This window comes from Columba livia, chromosome Z, assembly GCF_036013475.1.
Source record: "Columba livia isolate bColLiv1 breed racing homer chromosome Z, bColLiv1.pat.W.v2, whole genome shotgun sequence".
NCBI classification, from domain to species: Eukaryota; Metazoa; Chordata; class Aves; order Columbiformes; family Columbidae; genus Columba; species Columba livia.
The window spans coordinates 64,665,438-64,682,476 of NC_088642.1; the positions used below are offsets into that span (position 1 = coordinate 64,665,438).

The 17,039-nt window shown below is 38.0% G+C and overlaps 1 protein-coding gene and 1 long non-coding RNA gene across 10 annotated transcripts in view; one reads left to right on the top strand and one right to left on the bottom strand.

Moving 5' to 3' along the window:
- BNC2 (basonuclin zinc finger protein 2) overlaps positions 1 to 17,039 on the bottom strand; it is a 355,747-nt gene that overhangs the window by 159,438 nt on the left and 179,270 nt on the right. The window contains exon 2 of one of the 9 annotated variants that reach the window (XM_065046177.1): positions 5,139 to 5,214. The exons of the other annotated variants lie outside the window; for them this stretch is intronic. Coding sequence (XP_064902249.1) covers positions 5,139 to 5,153 — 15 coding nt within the window. The 5' untranslated portion in view covers positions 5,154 to 5,214. The remainder of the gene's footprint in view (positions 1 to 5,138; positions 5,215 to 17,039) is intronic. 9 annotated transcript variants of the gene reach the window in all.
- LOC110359416 (uncharacterized) lies at positions 2,623 to 16,960 on the top strand. The gene is made up of 2 exons (XR_010469007.1): positions 2,623 to 2,865; positions 16,358 to 16,960. It is a non-coding gene; the product is annotated as an uncharacterized LOC110359416 (long non-coding RNA).

Consider the following 17,039-nt stretch of genomic DNA (forward strand, 5'->3'; position numbering starts at 1 on the left):
ACCAGCAGCTGTACAGTAAATGCCTGTCGGTCGGTGTGCAGGAAGAGTTAAATCAGCACATTCAGCCCTTAATTGCAACTCTTTTCTCCTGTGGGACAAAAGCACAGGCCAGATGGAATGGGTTCCTCCGTCTAGACCTCAGGGTCTACGTGATGGACGACACTAGCATAAAACAAGCATGCACATACAGAGAGGACTGAATTCAGCTCCAAGAAACTCATGTGTCACCTCATTACAGCCAGCAGATTTCCATGATGAAAAGTTCAAGTCACAATGAGACAAATGGGAGAGTTTTCTCTCTTTTTTTAGTGAGAGTTTCACCAGGTCATAATTAAAAGCAACATTTAGCCTAGCACAAATTAGTGATTGGTAAAACCAAAATGCAACCACAAGCACAGACCCTTTCTCCACTCTGCTTACTACCTAATCCTCTTCGGTGTGAAAGCTGGTCTGGAAATTGCATAAAAGCTGCCCTTCTGGTGAGATTTCCAGAGTTTTTAGGTAACAGCTCTGCCAGACACACCACAAAACCAGACTCTGTTACAGTATGTTGATAAGTCTGTTTCCACTCCTAGGAAAAGCCAGATGGTACAGAGGTGTGTGATAGTAATTTCTAAACCCCAAAAATTTTTAAAAAACCCAGAATAGTTGTGGTTAGTTTAAGGATCAAATTCAGGTCAGTTCCACTTTATCCAGACTGATTCACTCCTCACTATTAACATTCGCTTGCCAACAATGTGCTTGCTGCTGTGAAATTCTCAAAAAGGAGTTTAACTTCAGGAGTTTAAGTGCAGGAACAGAGCACCAAGATGTACTAAGTAGCTAAGAAAGGAGTAAAACTCATGGAATGACTTTTTCTTACCTTTCTTAAAAAAAAAAAAATAAAAAAAAAATCAAGAAACCAACCAAGAACCAAATTCAAGCTCTCACAAAATAGAAAACAAACATTCTTTTTCAGTTTATCTAAATTTAATTGCAGACTTTGAACTGCACACTGGCTTTGGGTATTTCAAAAAACAGTATTTACATGAAGAAAGTATCATGCCAAAAAGCAGGAAGTGATGCTCCATTAATATTCATTACATGCCAACACTCAAAAAAAAGGAAAGAAAATGTAAGCTGCCAAGTTTATTTTGGCAAAGCTATACGACATGATTTGTATTCAAAGCAAAATTTAGAAAAATGGCTTTAAATAAATGTAAATCCCTTTAAAATTGAAATAAAAAACAACACATAAAACAGAAGGAAAAAGCACTTTTGAGTTTTAGCCTTTTTTCAATGCTCAACTGTATGTAGGCAGTGATTAGTGAAGTACATCTTCATAAAGGATCTACCAGTTTGATAGATGCACTTTTCCCCATATTTATAACAAATAACTTCATTTGTTCAGTTACCAATAAGATATGAGTTAATAATATTTAATATTTTTTCCCCTCCCACTTATTTTTTTTAAAAATATATATATCTCCACATAATTTTTAAATGTGTGAGAAAGCCAAGTACAGGGAATAATCCCAGTTTTCCTAAGCAAAGACCAAACTACACAAGAAGATGGCAGTGGCCTTCAGCATGGTGTTAGCATACTTCTCAGAAATAAAAACACTGATTCATTGCCTGGCTGGGTCAGCTGCAGGAAGGGGGCCAGTGATGTCTGTACTGCACAGTGGAATGAATGCCATGCAGAAATTCCTAAAACTCTTCTGCACAGCTTCACAAAACGAATGAACCCAAGCAGTGCTCCACACACGTTTGGCCACAATGCCTCTAGCACTTGAGTAAGTTTGTATAAAAGCAGGCTAGGTATCTCCCAGCAGCACAGGACAGAGGGCTCGTCTCATACCGTGAGATGCCCCCGTGGCACACAGCTCAAAAAATTCAGTCTAGCAGGGGAGACAAGGTTCTGTCCTCAAAACAGAAACTGGGAGCCTCTGTTGATTCTTGTTTAAAATTTCACCTACTGATTGCAGCAGCTAGAAAAACAAAGGCATTTCTGAAGCCAAACCTGAAGAAGAGAAACAGGCCCTCACATGACTGTATGAAGATGTTGTTTCTAGTCCTGTTCCACTGACTTCTGGAGTGACTTAATGTATCTTCTCAGTTCCTCTACCTTTCAACCACAATTAACAGCTCAGGAAGAGAACCTGAGAATTAACTCTATGAAAGAGAAATTCTGAAATTAGGAGAAGGCAGGAGAGCTGCCATTTATGTTGGGGAGAAAAGTCCTAAAAAGCTACATCTAGACTGCTGCTGTCTGTGCTCTTCTTGTGCTCTCCTGCCATTTCCCCCACCCTAAACAAATTCTGCTCTTTTCTGATGTCTTAAGGAAGCCTGAGATTTACCTTGTGCCAGCAGGCAGGGGAAAATGAGGTGAGAGGGACACGAGCTACAGTGCCAGCAAAGGCATCCTCTCTGGCTATGCAAAGGGTGTGTCCTCTTCCCCAAATGCCTCTGTCTGCAGAGAGCAAACCACACACCTCCTGGCAGCCAGTCCAGAGCTGTCCCCACCCTTCCCAGGGGAGCCGGGCAGGCTGGTCACAGACAGGTAGCCCTGGGGCTGGTGACATGAAGCAGGGTGTACAGTAGGGACAGGGAGAAGAAGGACAAGACAAGCGAGCAGCGCGTGCAGATGAGTCCCAGGAGGCAAGCTTTGGAGGGAAGGAGGAGTTCATTAGGCAGGGAGGGACAGCAGAGGCCTTGTTTGAAAGCTGTTTCCACCTATTTGGGAGAAATTACCATGCTGAATTCAGACTGACTGAAAAAAAACCCATGCATGGTGGCAGGCACAGGTACCTACTGCCAGACTTGGAAAGAAGGGCAACTGAGGACCAGGGCTGAGGAACTGGAGAAACACTGCAGCATTGGAGGGTATGTATGACAGAGCTGGGGTGCACAAGTAAGTTCAGAGGTGTTTTCGACTAACTAGCAGAAAGGAGGTCTCATCTGTATAATCACTGCTTTGGAAGCCACTATTGGTAGGTATTCATACACTCATATGCATGTACTATTATATTTTTCTAAATTATCATTCAAGCCTGTTGGTATAGCAGTTTAAAATGCACCTTTCAGTTGTGAGCATATATGATAATATTCTTCACCTCATTTAAAAATCTCTTCCCTTTTCTCAAACAATGGTCCCATTCAATAAGGACTAAAAAGATGAAAAGCAGATGCTTCCTAGTGGACTGGCAAAACTGATAACTCAGAAGGCATCTCACTCACCTAATTAGCAAGTAGGACAGTATCTAATAGTTAGTAGATAGTAATAATATTAAATGCTACTAAAAGAAACATATAAGTCCAGCAGCTCTGTAAATTCACCGTTAGTGTCAGCATCAAAATTCAATACTGTCAAAGGGAATCCCAGTAGATGAGAAGAACAGACCTTCTACACAATTCTCCCAAAATAAAATTGCCACTTCAGCCATTTTTCTGATACTTTCTGGGGGTGCTGGTCAGGCACAGTTTTCGAAGTTAAATGAGACTCTGAGTCTATGCCAGGTTGTTCCTTTTTCCTAAATCTTAAATACTTGACAAGCTTTGGGAAATCACTGCCCATGAGAAAGTGATGACTTTTCAAGTGTTTAGTCAGTACAAGGAGAAGTTGCAAAGCCACCCCAATCCCTTGTAAAAGTTCAAGGGAGTAAAAATATGTGTAAAAAGTCAGAATAACTGACAGGTAGTAGAAGGAAGGAAAAGATGAAGGAGAACACTGAATCAGATGTAAAGAAAAAAAACAGGGGAGGGAAGGGACAAAGACAGAAGGGAGAAGAGAGAAAGAAATAAAACAAGAGAACTAGTGACAAAGATGCAAACAAGAAAAACTGAAAAATGTTAGAGGGAAAGGACAGAACTACTGGCCTTTCAAATCTGGAAGAATTTAAACTATGGTATGTCAAGGGCTAAGTACTACATTTTTGAGAGTAGTGGACATAATAGCACACTGACTGGTTTGCTACAGGCCTGCAAAGATTACATGTGAAAACATGCCATGGCACAACATGTGCATCCATCTTATTGAAATACAGATAGACATTCAACACCAAAAGATGAAGTATGACATTCATTTTAATGATTTCTAGGGTAAATACCCCCAAACACAAATATCCCTTTCAATTACTTTTACCAGCATCCTCAATGTACATATGTTACCTTGATGATTAGCAGTTTAAGAAATTTAAGAAAACATTATATACAGGACAGAAGTGTGTTGCTTTCATTCTTACTCATTTTAGCTACTAAAAATCTCCACATGCATGAAGCCTGTCAGCATGGAGAGCAGATGGGGAAAATAGACTCCACAACCCACTAGATTAAGTCAGAAGACCCCCTAGCTCTATTGTACAAATGGAAGAAAGTCAGACAAAGCCATATTCTCACTCCCACTTGTGTTCAGGGCATGACAAAAAGTGTAAAGTATTTATTCCACTAAATCAATTATAATAACTTACCAAACTAATTAATATGATTAAAAAAAAAAAAAAAGTTGCCAACCTATCTGATTATGCCTCCAAAAGAAACAATACTTATGCAATTCTGGAGCCTACGTACCTATCTTTTTACACTTCCACAAGTTCTGAATCCATGTATCTACTTCCACCAACTTTGACGGAAAGGCAGACTTCGCGAAGCTACTTCATTCTTACAATATGGTTGTACAAAGCATGACCTAGAAGCTATATGCAGCCCCAAAAACCTTTTGCTTTGGCCTGCCAGGTATTTACAGCCAGGGCATTCCATTACACTTACTGAATAGTGAAGAGGTAGCAGCCAGCTGGTCAGTCAGCAGCTCCTGCCTAGTCACAGCACACCTCTTATTAAGCCAAGCAAAGGTAGCTCTGGATTACAAGAGTGCTGCAGAAGGTGGGCTGGAGGGGAAACTTGGGGGAAGATTAGAGATCCCTAATAATTTTCAACGCTAAGAATAAAGCTGTAGGAGATCTGGTTTCACTAATGCTGCTGTTTACTCATCTGTCTGCCTGCTACAAATATTTCAAATTTGTATTTTCAGCCCACGAGAACTCTGAAAAAAAAAAAAATAACTCTTTCAATTCGTGTCAAGCCTGGAACTAATAATTTCTGGACATCTAAGAACTCAAAATCCCCAAACTTCATCTAACAAGAATGGTAAAATAGATTACCTGAGTACATGACATTGTACAGGTTCTCTGCCAGGCATCAGCAAGATCTGAGAGTATTCAGATGTATTTCTGAGTACTGTGCAAAAAAGGTAAATATAACTGAAGGATCAGACATGTTAAAATCAGATTTGAAATGGCACACTATAAAATAGAAAGATTTGCAGAAAGATTTGCATATAGGACATGTTTATGTAAGTTTTAGGCGCTATTTTCCAAAAGGTTTGTTTACGAAATATTTCACCAGGAGGTTCCTTGGTAGCAACACCTGGTTAAGCTCTTTCCTTGGTATTGCAGCCGAAATTCACCAACGCTACTGAGCCCATCAGTATCACATACAGTTCAGATTTTCACAGATCTCTAGACAGATCCTGAGCTGTTAGGCAAATAGATCTCTAAGGATGACAACTGACCAGGACTTGAATCGAGGCAAGTTTTCATACAGTCAGTTTTCATGAAGTGATTAACTAAATACAATCATCGAGGTTCAGTTCATTAAGTCCTGGAGTTATTCATTCTCATTTTTCCTGGTTCTCAGATGCTTTTAACAACTACAAAACATAAATGGAATGGCCTATTATATTTAATGACAAACCCACTCTTCTTTGCAGCAATTTTATTGATCTAATAAAAACCTATGGACATGTCACACCACAGACAGTAAAAGGGGATGCTAAAAATAATGAAATAATGACATTTACCATAGTCTTCAGAATTTAAACTATGTCTAAAAACTTGAGAAGATCAGTAAAAAGAATTTTAAAATAATGTTAACAGCTAAGTATTTTCACACACACACACACAAAATTTTAAAAAGGTAAAGTTAACTTCAAAACTCACACAACTTCAGCCTGAAAACACTTCACAAAACCAATGATATACGATATAAGCTAGCCTTTCACTTACTGTTGTTCGTACTAACCAGGAGTTTAACATTTATATCTGACTGACAAGATAGTGACTGAGCCTGTATCTTAAAAGTAATGATCACCTATTAAGTACTAAACCTGATTCAAATCTGATATTTGTGGAGTAATTCTGCCAATTTTAGGATTCTTTAAAGCAAAGGTTTGAATAGAGCCCTGAAAAACGTAAAGCAAAGCAGTTCAGATACTTGAAATATACACGTAAAGACAATTAATGGATGTGTGGATGTGGAATGTGTGACCATTGCTTTATATAAAAAGGTGTCCTACTGAAAACAAGTGAAAAGGATAAAAGCCTTAGAACTGGGGAAGTTAGCCCCTATTCATTCAAATTGTATCAGTGTTACAATTGATTTCAATTACTACCTACAAAAGTACTGTATGGAAAAGCTGCACTTTAATAACCACACCATTGGGAGGAAAATAAAACACTAAAGTAAGAACTTCACATTACATACAGGACCTGGTCAAAAACTTTCTTTATGTTGGTTTCAGTGGGCTCTGGATCAAGTCCATGTTGATTGCAGGCAGTGTGGTTCAATGACTAAGACAGCAAACTAAGGTTTCACTCCTAGCCTGGTCATTCACTGGGTTCTGAGTCTTGGGAAAGCTAATAACTTATTGTGTCTCACTTTTTCCATCCATGTAATGGGAATAATTCTAATTCCCTTTATCAGTAAAGGGAACCAATATATTCAGACAAAAGGAGATAGACAAGAGCTAAGTATTTACCTTGTCTAATTGTGAGACAAAACCCCTTATTTTTAATTTGAAATAAAAAATCCTGGAGTAGTAGGAACCTCAGCTGGCAACTTACAATCCACCTTATGTGGTAATCTTCATGATAAGTCTCAGCTCTAAGATGCGTATGTGCGCAGATGTGTGTGTGCATGAGAGTGTGGGAGACAGAGGCAGAAGACACTGTTGCTCACTAACTGTCACTCCACGAGATACTTAATTTGTTGTAATAAAGCAAAGAAAAAGTAGGTGTCAGTTAAACTGCCATTTCTGTCACACTTCTTCACAATATTGCTCATTTAATTACACTGTGGTTCTTCATACTTACTTAGTAAAAGCTTGCTTAGTTTTAGCATGGAAAACAATTTATGAAATTAGAGAAACAGACTGGACACAGCAGTTCATTTGTTGAGGCAATTATCCAGATCCTTGTCAAAAAGGAGAGAGAGTAACGACTGTGATGTGCAAAAAATGTTTCTAATTCTATGCTATAATACATACAATATGTCTGTGGTTGTGTTGGATTATGTTAATAAACTGCAGTCGAAATATATTTGTCACAACACAAGGGAAGGGTGCTATCAATTGTCTTGCCAGATATTTTAAATTAGTCACCAAAACGTCTAGCCAGCATTTCCTCTGACTCTTAGATGAAGGGAGAGGCTTATTGGACAGTTTTTCCTGTGGGACTAGACAGATTCTTCTAATGCTCAAGTATTTTGAATAATCTGGAAAATAACTGTAAAGTGAACTGCGGCACAGTTGCCTTTTTTAACAGACATGTACAATTCAACCCTGAACACAAACCCAGTGTTGTTTTTGGCTGGTTATCACTCAGAAATGAGTTTTCCTAATATTTCTTAGCAAAAATGGATAGGGGTTTTATTCTTTCTTTTGGGAAGAGTAAAGGGTATAAGGAGTGTGATATTGCTAAGCTAAAAGAGCAAATAAATAAAGGCAAATATGTAAGCACACAGTCCAGAAAAAGTCAACTTTAAAAAAGAAAAAAGAGAGAAAATATTGAAAACAAAACACAGACTTGTTTGATATCCTATACAGATTCAGAAAGAAATCTACCATCTGTAAGAACACAGTCATTTCTATAACAACTTAGAAAGAGGGTAGCTTAAAGAAAGCTAGAACTCCAGAAACACATTTATTACTAAGAATTTTACTGAAATTCATAACTTTTCATCATTTTAATATCTGTCCTTTCTTGTAAAACATTAATCATTTATCCTACAGCATAGTAATTTATAACATATAAATAATTTTCCAGCTACTTCTGAAAAGAGAAAAATGCAAACTTCATATTATTTAAACTGAAAATGCAACAACCAGTTTATATTCTTCAGCTAGACACTTCACCCTTCAGAAGATATTGCTGTAGACTCTTCACTATAAACTTTGTTTTGTTGGACAAAACTTGTAAAAAGAGAAGACCTAGCACACAGGAGACAAAGCAAAAATGCCATCCAAATACAGATCATGAATCCTGAGCATGTTACAAAAATTTCATATATTAAAATGTGGAGGAAGGTTCTTCTTCCCCCACCTCCCCCAACATCTGGAGATAGTTTGGTGGAACAGCTTCCAGAAACCAAACAGCATCTTTGTTTGACTAGCTCTTTTCATTCACAAATAAACAATTAGTGAAATGGGCAACTAATTTCCAAAGTGTTCATATTCATTAGACTGCTTCCTGAAATTAAGTAGCTCTTCCATGAGGCAGTGCCCAGATAAATGGTATTGCTATTATTTTTCTAAGTATAAAAGTATTTTTAGGACTACCTATTAATTTTTAATTTATACTAGCAGGAAGAGCTGAAACAAAAATGTTCCCAACTTTAAAAGTATAAATACATTTGCATAATAAAATAAGGGAGGGAAAACTGAGGAACTATTCCACGTGAATCACTAAAGTCACTGTATAGATCAGATTTCATCATGGGGCAAAATCTAGGTTGTGCTATTTTGTGATCACATCTTTGAATTACAGATGAAATTATTTGAAGTTATGACAGGCTGTAATATATTTTTCTTTGAGCATGTGAAACAGGTTGGAAAATAATTCTACTATGCAGAGGCCTGAGTTAAAGCAATTACACAATATTTAATCATTCAATAATCAGTTGAGAAACCTAAGTGTCTGCTAGGCATCAGCTACTTACTTACATTTACAAATCCTGGTTACCATTTCAGACCAAAAACTCATGCTAGAAACTGCTTTTTCCACTCAGCTTGTTTTTTATCTGCTGCCCATTGCCCAGAAAAGAAAAGTTCCTTGAAATTTTTTTCAGCTAGTCCTCTGTTCTCTAAAATTGTTCCTCTAGATCTCCTTACAATACAGCTCTGCTTCAGCTGTACACGTACTCACATAACATACTTTTCTGTTCTGTGGAGGGAAATACCAGGTTACAGAGCTCCATCTCACTTTCACAGGGAAACAGGCTGTGGCACTTACAACATTGCCACCACTCCATGTTTTGACAGCTTCACTTTCTCAACATTTACTGTCCTAGTCAACAACTGAGGAAGGAGAAGAGTGCCCCAGCTTTTCCCAGGACGTGAAGAGAAGCTGCTGAGCAATGAGCTTAATTTCCCTCTGCCACTCAGCTCTAGTAGCAGTGGCTTCGGGGAAAAGCCGTCAGGACAGATGGTAGGAGAAGCATCTTAAACTCCAGAACAAGATGCCTCGAGCTCATCGTTTACCAACCATCCCTCCATTCAGAGCTGTTTACAAGACTCTTAAAGAGTAGCATGAGTCAACTGGGAATAACAACTACCAAAAAATATTTATATAGCACAGTACATTTATTTAATGTTTTACTAACTGAAGCCTCGATACTACAAACATTCACTTCCTGGTATAACACTACACTGAGGAACTTCTGTCACTAATCATTTTCCATTACTTCACACACACAAAAGTTGAAGATCAAGGCCACTTTTGCACAAGTCACCTGAGTATCTAGCCCAGGGGATGCTCGGTTCCTCTCTCAGATAAAACACTGGTTTAAACTCACATTCTTTATATAAACACACAATTCCATCCCTCTTGAATAAATGCAACTTTTAAAAATGCATGGATGACTTCAGCAACATAACATGCCAAGGCCCAAAGAGGATCTCTGTCTGTCAAGCTCTCACACAACTAGCAGCACCGACGTATGCATCCTGAAGGGGGGGAGGGGCGGTTGGAAAAGGAGGTGATCTGTGTCCATCAGCAGTTTCTTTCAGTCGTGTGAATGAACAATGCTGAGAGATGGGAGAATGCAACTCTATACATGAAAAGAACCAGCAAAGTACTTCAGGCCACTCTCTTTCTGAATGAACATTCAGACACAGCTTTATCATGGTTTAACCAAACCACTCAGCAAAATGGATTCAGATGATCTTCTATATTTGTCCTTGCACTGACAAGTTCCAGATCTAAATATTACCTCTGAACAGCATCCAGAGAGAAATTTGAAAACTATCAGCCAATTTATTTTACTGTGGGCTTCAGAAAGGACAATGCCTGACACAGTCTACCATTATTACACTGGGCAAGTCACTTTCCTTCTCCTTTGCCTCAATTTCCCATCTGGAAATGAGAATAATAAAACTGACCTCATTTATATAGTGCTTCAAAACTGACAGATTTAAAGCACAATGTAGAAGCTGGGTATTATTTTGCTCTCAGGATTCAAAACCAATTCATGCAGTAGGTAAAATATATACTATTATCTAGTTCAGTATAACCAGAGAACACAGGTCTGCAAGACTAAGTAGCCATGAAGAGAGGATTCCCCAGTCATTGCTTGAGGTCAGCTTTCATCTGTGGCTGGAGCATAGACTGCGTTGCTTCATTCATTCAGGACATAAATTTCATAGGGTAGAAATTAAAAGGTCACAAATCATAAATGTCAGGAAAGAAGGGTTTGCAGGCCAAGACTAAAGAGTACACACACAGCATGCAAGTGAAAGAAGCAGACTGTGAAGGTATTTGCATGGAAACTAACACTGATGTACCCTGTATATATGCACTTTTAGATTTTAACAGAGAAAGGCAAAGTAGTTCTGTTTCTCATATGTTAAAATACTTTTTCCAGGTCCTCTGTTTTTCTGTCTCTGCATTGCAAGCATTTTTCAGCTGACCCTCAAACACCACAATTCAGGCATAACTACAGTATCTTCTGTTATAGAACAAGTCTTTCACTAATAAAACTCAGCTTTGTAGCTGAAGTGGATTACTAAAGGAAACATAAACAGTGTCAGCCTAGTAGACTTGGTACTAAAATAGTAGGGAAAATTCAAATGCTCCATATAAGAAACAAAGAAAACTGCAAAAGCCTATTATTAATGATGACTATGTTTGGTTTGAAATACAACTCCTGAGAAATGCAAAACAAATTAAAATGGGTAAAAAACCAAAAGGTACTTCCTTTTCTCAGTCTCAGGTCAAATCACAAAAAGTATGCTTTTTCCTAAAACTTCCTAAATTACATCCGCTGTTCTAAATTTAACATGAGTAAATCTTCACAGTCAAACACAAACTTCATTTGTTCTTAAGATAAGAGAAATTTCCATGGAGACATAGGAAATTTAAGTGAATGTAAAAAGAAATGTAAACAACATTTTGAAATTTGCAATCTAAAACAAAACCTGAATTTTCAAATTTACATTATAAAAGCAATTTTTCAAAGTATTTTTATAGAAACAACTTCACAGTAACAACCCCACAGCTTTTTGAGATTTATAGTATTCTGATAAGGTATTCACGTTTTCAATATTAAATACAATATCTCTTCTGACAATGTGCCTTTCAACTTAAAATATTCTAGACAGAAGGAAATGAGCCTGTGTATGTACTACCCTGATAGCTAAAGAAAATGAAATTTTTGCTGCTATGTGGGTGATCACTGAAATCTTTTGCCAAAGACAGAAGCATGTAAAACAGAATATATGCCCATTTTTCATGTAGAAACAAGAGGGAGCACAAATGATTCTTCTTATCAAGTACTGTATTGAGTCTGATCTGAATAGTCTAATTATGAAGAGTGTTAGTACCTGATTTAGCCTTTCAGGGAATACTGTGAAGCACTCTGTCAAAGGAAACGTGGCAGAAGGGACAAAGAAAAATTCCAAAATATGAAACTGTAAAGAGGTAAGTTTGAGTGAGAGGATGTGTAAAAGCCTAGGTAATTACTTTGGGCTACAAAACCAAAGACAAAATCTAAAAGAAAATAAACAAAATATGTTAAATACTCTCATTGGCTACGAACATAAAAAAACTCAAGAACAATTGTCTTTGTACAAAGATCAGTCATGCATTACAGAAGGAAAAAGTTAGAAGTAGAACACTCCTCCAGATAGTGAACTATCCCTAGTTGCTTAGTGAGAAGTAGTAAACACTGAAATCCAATTCAGAAATAGTAAACGTCAATAAAACAGCAGTAGTAGTTTGTTTATAGATAAATTCAAATGCTTTTGTGCAGGACCTAAAACTAATGGCATCCTTCGTGTTGCTGTGTAGAACTAGCAAAATTCTTTAGTTTACAACATTGTTATTTTGGTTTGAAGAACTTTTCTCCCTAATGTTTATAACACCACACCAGTTACTTCGGCTGAGCTGACACAATGAATTTAAAATGGTCTAATACTTTTGACTTACCAACAGATTAGCACATGATTAGCTAGAGTAAAAGGATTACTGTGACTGCTGTTATAAGATATTAACGCTTTTGGTAACGCATTCTAGGGATGCTATATATATTTTCCACATTGAGAAAGCAGAATGGAAACCAAGTTTTCTTAGTTTTAGTTATTCACAAATAATCTTGCAATGAAGTAACAGAATCCTCTTTAATATTTATCTTAAATCTTCACCCTTATTTCCCTAAGGTTCACACAAGCTGATTACAAGCTGTAAATATGGGCTACAGAGACAGTTGAACAATTGCAGCATTGAGTCTTCCTTGAAACGGTGGGTTAACAAACAACCTCAACTCGTACACACATACACAGATCCACACAGAGGCTTTACGGCAAACAACGAGGTTCATGTCTGAAGCAGAGTGCAGCATTAATACACTTAGCAAGACAGAGTTATATTCATTGAAGCTTGACACCAGCTCTATGAAGAAGGGTTGTATTTGCAGGAACATAGGGAGGGGAGGAGAAAAAGAGGGAGAAAACACCAACAGGAGGGAGAAGGATTCAGAGGACAGCTGAAGTGTGAAGTGATCCAGCAGCTTTTAGATATGGTTTAGACTTCGCTTTGGGAATGCAATGAAACAACAGCTACAAACTTAACCCCTAGACACTGGCAAGACTGTCAGCCTCAATGCTAAGCACCCATGCACTGAAATTCAGACTCCAATTGCCAACAGGTTAACGGGTAGGAAACTTTTTCCTCTCCTGCCAAAGGTGGTATGTTTTTGTGGCTGTATTTCTGTTTCATGTACAGACGCTCTTCTAAATATATTAATCTGTCACTGCGCTTCTTTGTTCTCTTTTTAAATTCAAGCTGAATTTTATTATGCTTAAGTCTGTACAGGCTAAAAACCATATACATGGTATGGAAAGAATATAAGAAAACATGAAGTTAATTAAAGGCTAGGATTTTCTCAGAGTTGTCAGAGTCGTACTGTGTTTCTAGTCAATTACATAAAGGTCATAACTGATGATCAATAGTGAGTTCTAAGAAATCCTAAATAAGCAAGAAAATCAGTTTTGTTATGAATGTGCTAACACAAGAACGTACTTGGAAGGAAACCGCATTCCTTAGTTTTAAAATTGTCGTTGTTTCAAGTATTGTGTAAAGCAACATGAAAGGAAAAAGACAGTGATGGATTTAAATGTTTATGTCATTTGTTAATTTTGGGACACAGATCACAGTTAAGCCCTGCTGGCTAGGGTGGTCACAAAGGTAAAATATATGACACATTTTTTCTGCACATAAAAAGCTTCCCTTTTTTCCTGCATGATTATTTAAGTGCAAATACAGGTAACAAAAACTGGAGTTACAAGGTGAGATAAAAATTACAAGATGGGAAAACTCTGCTTTGCCTCCACAGCACTATCTGGTTCCCCCTGTTGTCATACAGCCAGGGAAAGAAGTACTTCCAGAAAGCTCACCAAAGATCAAACTGCGTCTGGTGACAGCAACGTCCAAGCTATAAGTAATGTTCAAAGGATTCAACAATGCCTGTGACTGATCATTCTCTTTCCCTTGCCATCACCTGCTGATTTTGTCCAGGTGTTTTATGGCTATCTTGAGGCTCTGGAGAACAGACAGAAAGAAGACTTTGCCAATTTCTTTTGTCTGGGATTGTGAATTCCTTACACAGATGGTGGACAGCCACAGACTGGCCAACTCCAGGCACAATCACCTTCACCCTCAGAGGGAAAGCATGAGAGCAATATTATCTTCTCCCAAAGTACTGTCTGTAACATGTCTGTGGTTAGGGAATAGGACAAGATGCCTTTTCTTAAGGAAAAAGAAGTTCACCCTCACTCCCTCCTGCCAAAACAATATTGGGAAGGGGGGTGGGGTGGGGGAGAAAATAAATAAATAAAGTAAGATTTTGGCTTGTATTAGTAAATTAAGCATTCCTAAGCAATTCAAGAGGTTTGTCTAATAAGATAATCTTGTGTTAACATGGTTTTGTAGTATGTTTACAGTCTCTCAAGTATTCCAAACAAATCCTGCTAAATCTTACTCACTAAGCAAACCGAGCCATTTCTAGCAGCAATTTTTAAAGATGGGCACCAGGCACGAGCCTCCTTACACTTTTGCTCTTACTCTGCTTATAAGAAAGCCCATTACTTATGCAAATTACTGCTAAATGTGAGTTATCTAATTGTGCAAGTACCTATTTAGATATGTACTCTACTCCTGCAGTGATGCAAGTATGATTTTGGAACTGGTTATTTAAAGTAAAACTGCTCCACTCCCACTTCTGACCTCTGAAAGTGTGATTACATACCAGGGAATGGAGAGTATGTTAAAAAATATTTGTGCAACACTTTGGCACCTGACAAAGCAAATTTGATAGAAAAATGTGTGACTACTTCCAGTTCTCAAAACCGGAAGGGCTTGGAAAAATGTTTCTTTTATATGCATTTCATTATGAAGAAGCCAGATACAAATCTTGTATGACAAACATATAATGCACAGCCTCTGTCTTCTTCTGCTCTTAGAGAAAATACATGTATGCAATATATACTTATTTACGAAGTTTCAAAATATGTACTAGAACATAAGTAGGTATCTAAGACTCAAATTAGAGACAGACTCCAGCAACCTCAGCCGTACCCATTCCATATGCTGTTTCAGTTTTGCTTATAGGTGATGCGAATGAACTCTGAACTCATCAATAAGATGTAAGGCTATGTACTCTGCTTAGATCCTCAAGACACGGACTCGGCCCCCACCCCCTGCCTGGGGATCAATGTTAGCATATACACAGGGAGAGCAGAGTAATGGAGCTGATTTCTGCCATGTGGATCTGAGAGCACAATTGTGTCCTGCTCTAAATTATTTATTTTAATGCTAGAGGGTGTAACATTTTCATCTTTTTTTGGAAAAGCATACGCAGTAGTTATAAAATCTAACATCGTAAATGTTAGAGAAGGACCATTACAGCAGCCTGCCTATCTCTTGCCAAAGAGGACTAGTCCCCTAGTATGTATTTTCTTGCCTTATAAGAAGTTTCCAATAATAATCTGCTGATGCTTTAAATGCTCTGAATTACATTAACACTTTAAAAATAGTCTGTGATTGTAAAGGGAAAGTGTAATGCTTATAGAAGAGATGAACAGGTAACCTCATAACTACAAGTCCCCTTTTTTTCTGCCACCACAGGTAGCAGCAGTAAAGCTTCTATATGCTGTTCAGTCTACCGGCATGTCATAACCCTGACCTAAGGAGGTCAGCTTCACGGTTAAAAAAGTAGCTTAGCCTCCATGGCTCATTTCATCCTTCAGCCTCCTGCTGTGATTACTGACAATTTAGCCAATGTATTTATTTATTTTTATTTCCTTACTGTACCCAAATATAGAGATACAGCTCCATAATATACTGGTCATATCTGTAAAAAGGTTGCAGTGAATGGCCTTACATAAACATCATCCAGAAGTCTTTGTCCTTATTTTTTTCCGCAGTGATGCAGACAATTTCTCTGTGACTTCCTATGAATACACAAGCATCTAAGTGGAAGTATTCCCACGCCCTGTACAAAAACCTGCTAATTTTAACTTTATCCTGCTACATCTGCCCCTTGAGATATTAATTTTAACTTTATCCCTCTCATCTTCCCTGAGAGATAAGAACAACCAGAAGGGTACCCATCCCAGGGCCTGGCAGCCTAATGAAACTGAGTTTCATGGATGAGGCAGTCTCACTGTAAACTGAAATCCTATCAACTCCAGCACCTCTGCCAAGCATTTAATCCATAAAACCCTACAAAACACAGCTGTGTTTAGGCGGCTGGGGTGAGGGGGAGAGGGAGGAGGAGAAAAGGAGTGGATTCTTTGTTTATTTTAGGGGATTTTTTTCTGTTTCCTTTTCAGCTTTCTGAGGCATGTATATGTCCACTTCACAATGTCTTGAAACATTAAAGAGGCACATCACTGACGGTGGCAATGGTAATGTCACACCTGAGTAAGTAACATAAAAGAAGTGACTGTGGACGAATTGTTCCTAGATGAGGGAAAACTGGATCCAAGTGTGGATGATGGAACTCACTTAAACTTGGCAGGATGACTGCCGAACACAAGGAGCTCAACCCAGGAGAGAAAGACCAGAGAATAGAAGAGGAGAAAAAATCTGCCTACTGGGAACTGGACTAAGAATGCCACGCTGCCCTCAGATGTTAATAGCAGTCTGATGATGGCCTGGACTGAATTCAAACTGGTGACCTAAAGCAGAAAGACTCTGTATCTAACTAGCAACTCGCTGATCCAGGGTATTTCAGTACTTTTAATCACACACACAAAAAATTAGTCTCAAGGGAGGCTTTATTGGAGGGTAGCATGCTACATAGTAAAAAAAAAAATAACTAAAGCTTACAAAAGCCATGCACTTTCTTCCTACCAAATGATAACACTCCTATATTAACTTTATTAAGGCTGAAATCTAGGGAGAAAAAAAATAAAACATTTCTTATACTTGAATATTTTTCCCCACTCTTGCTTGGTAGTGATTAATGGGTGAAATTTCTTCCCTTCCATTTCATGATACACTTTTTCCACA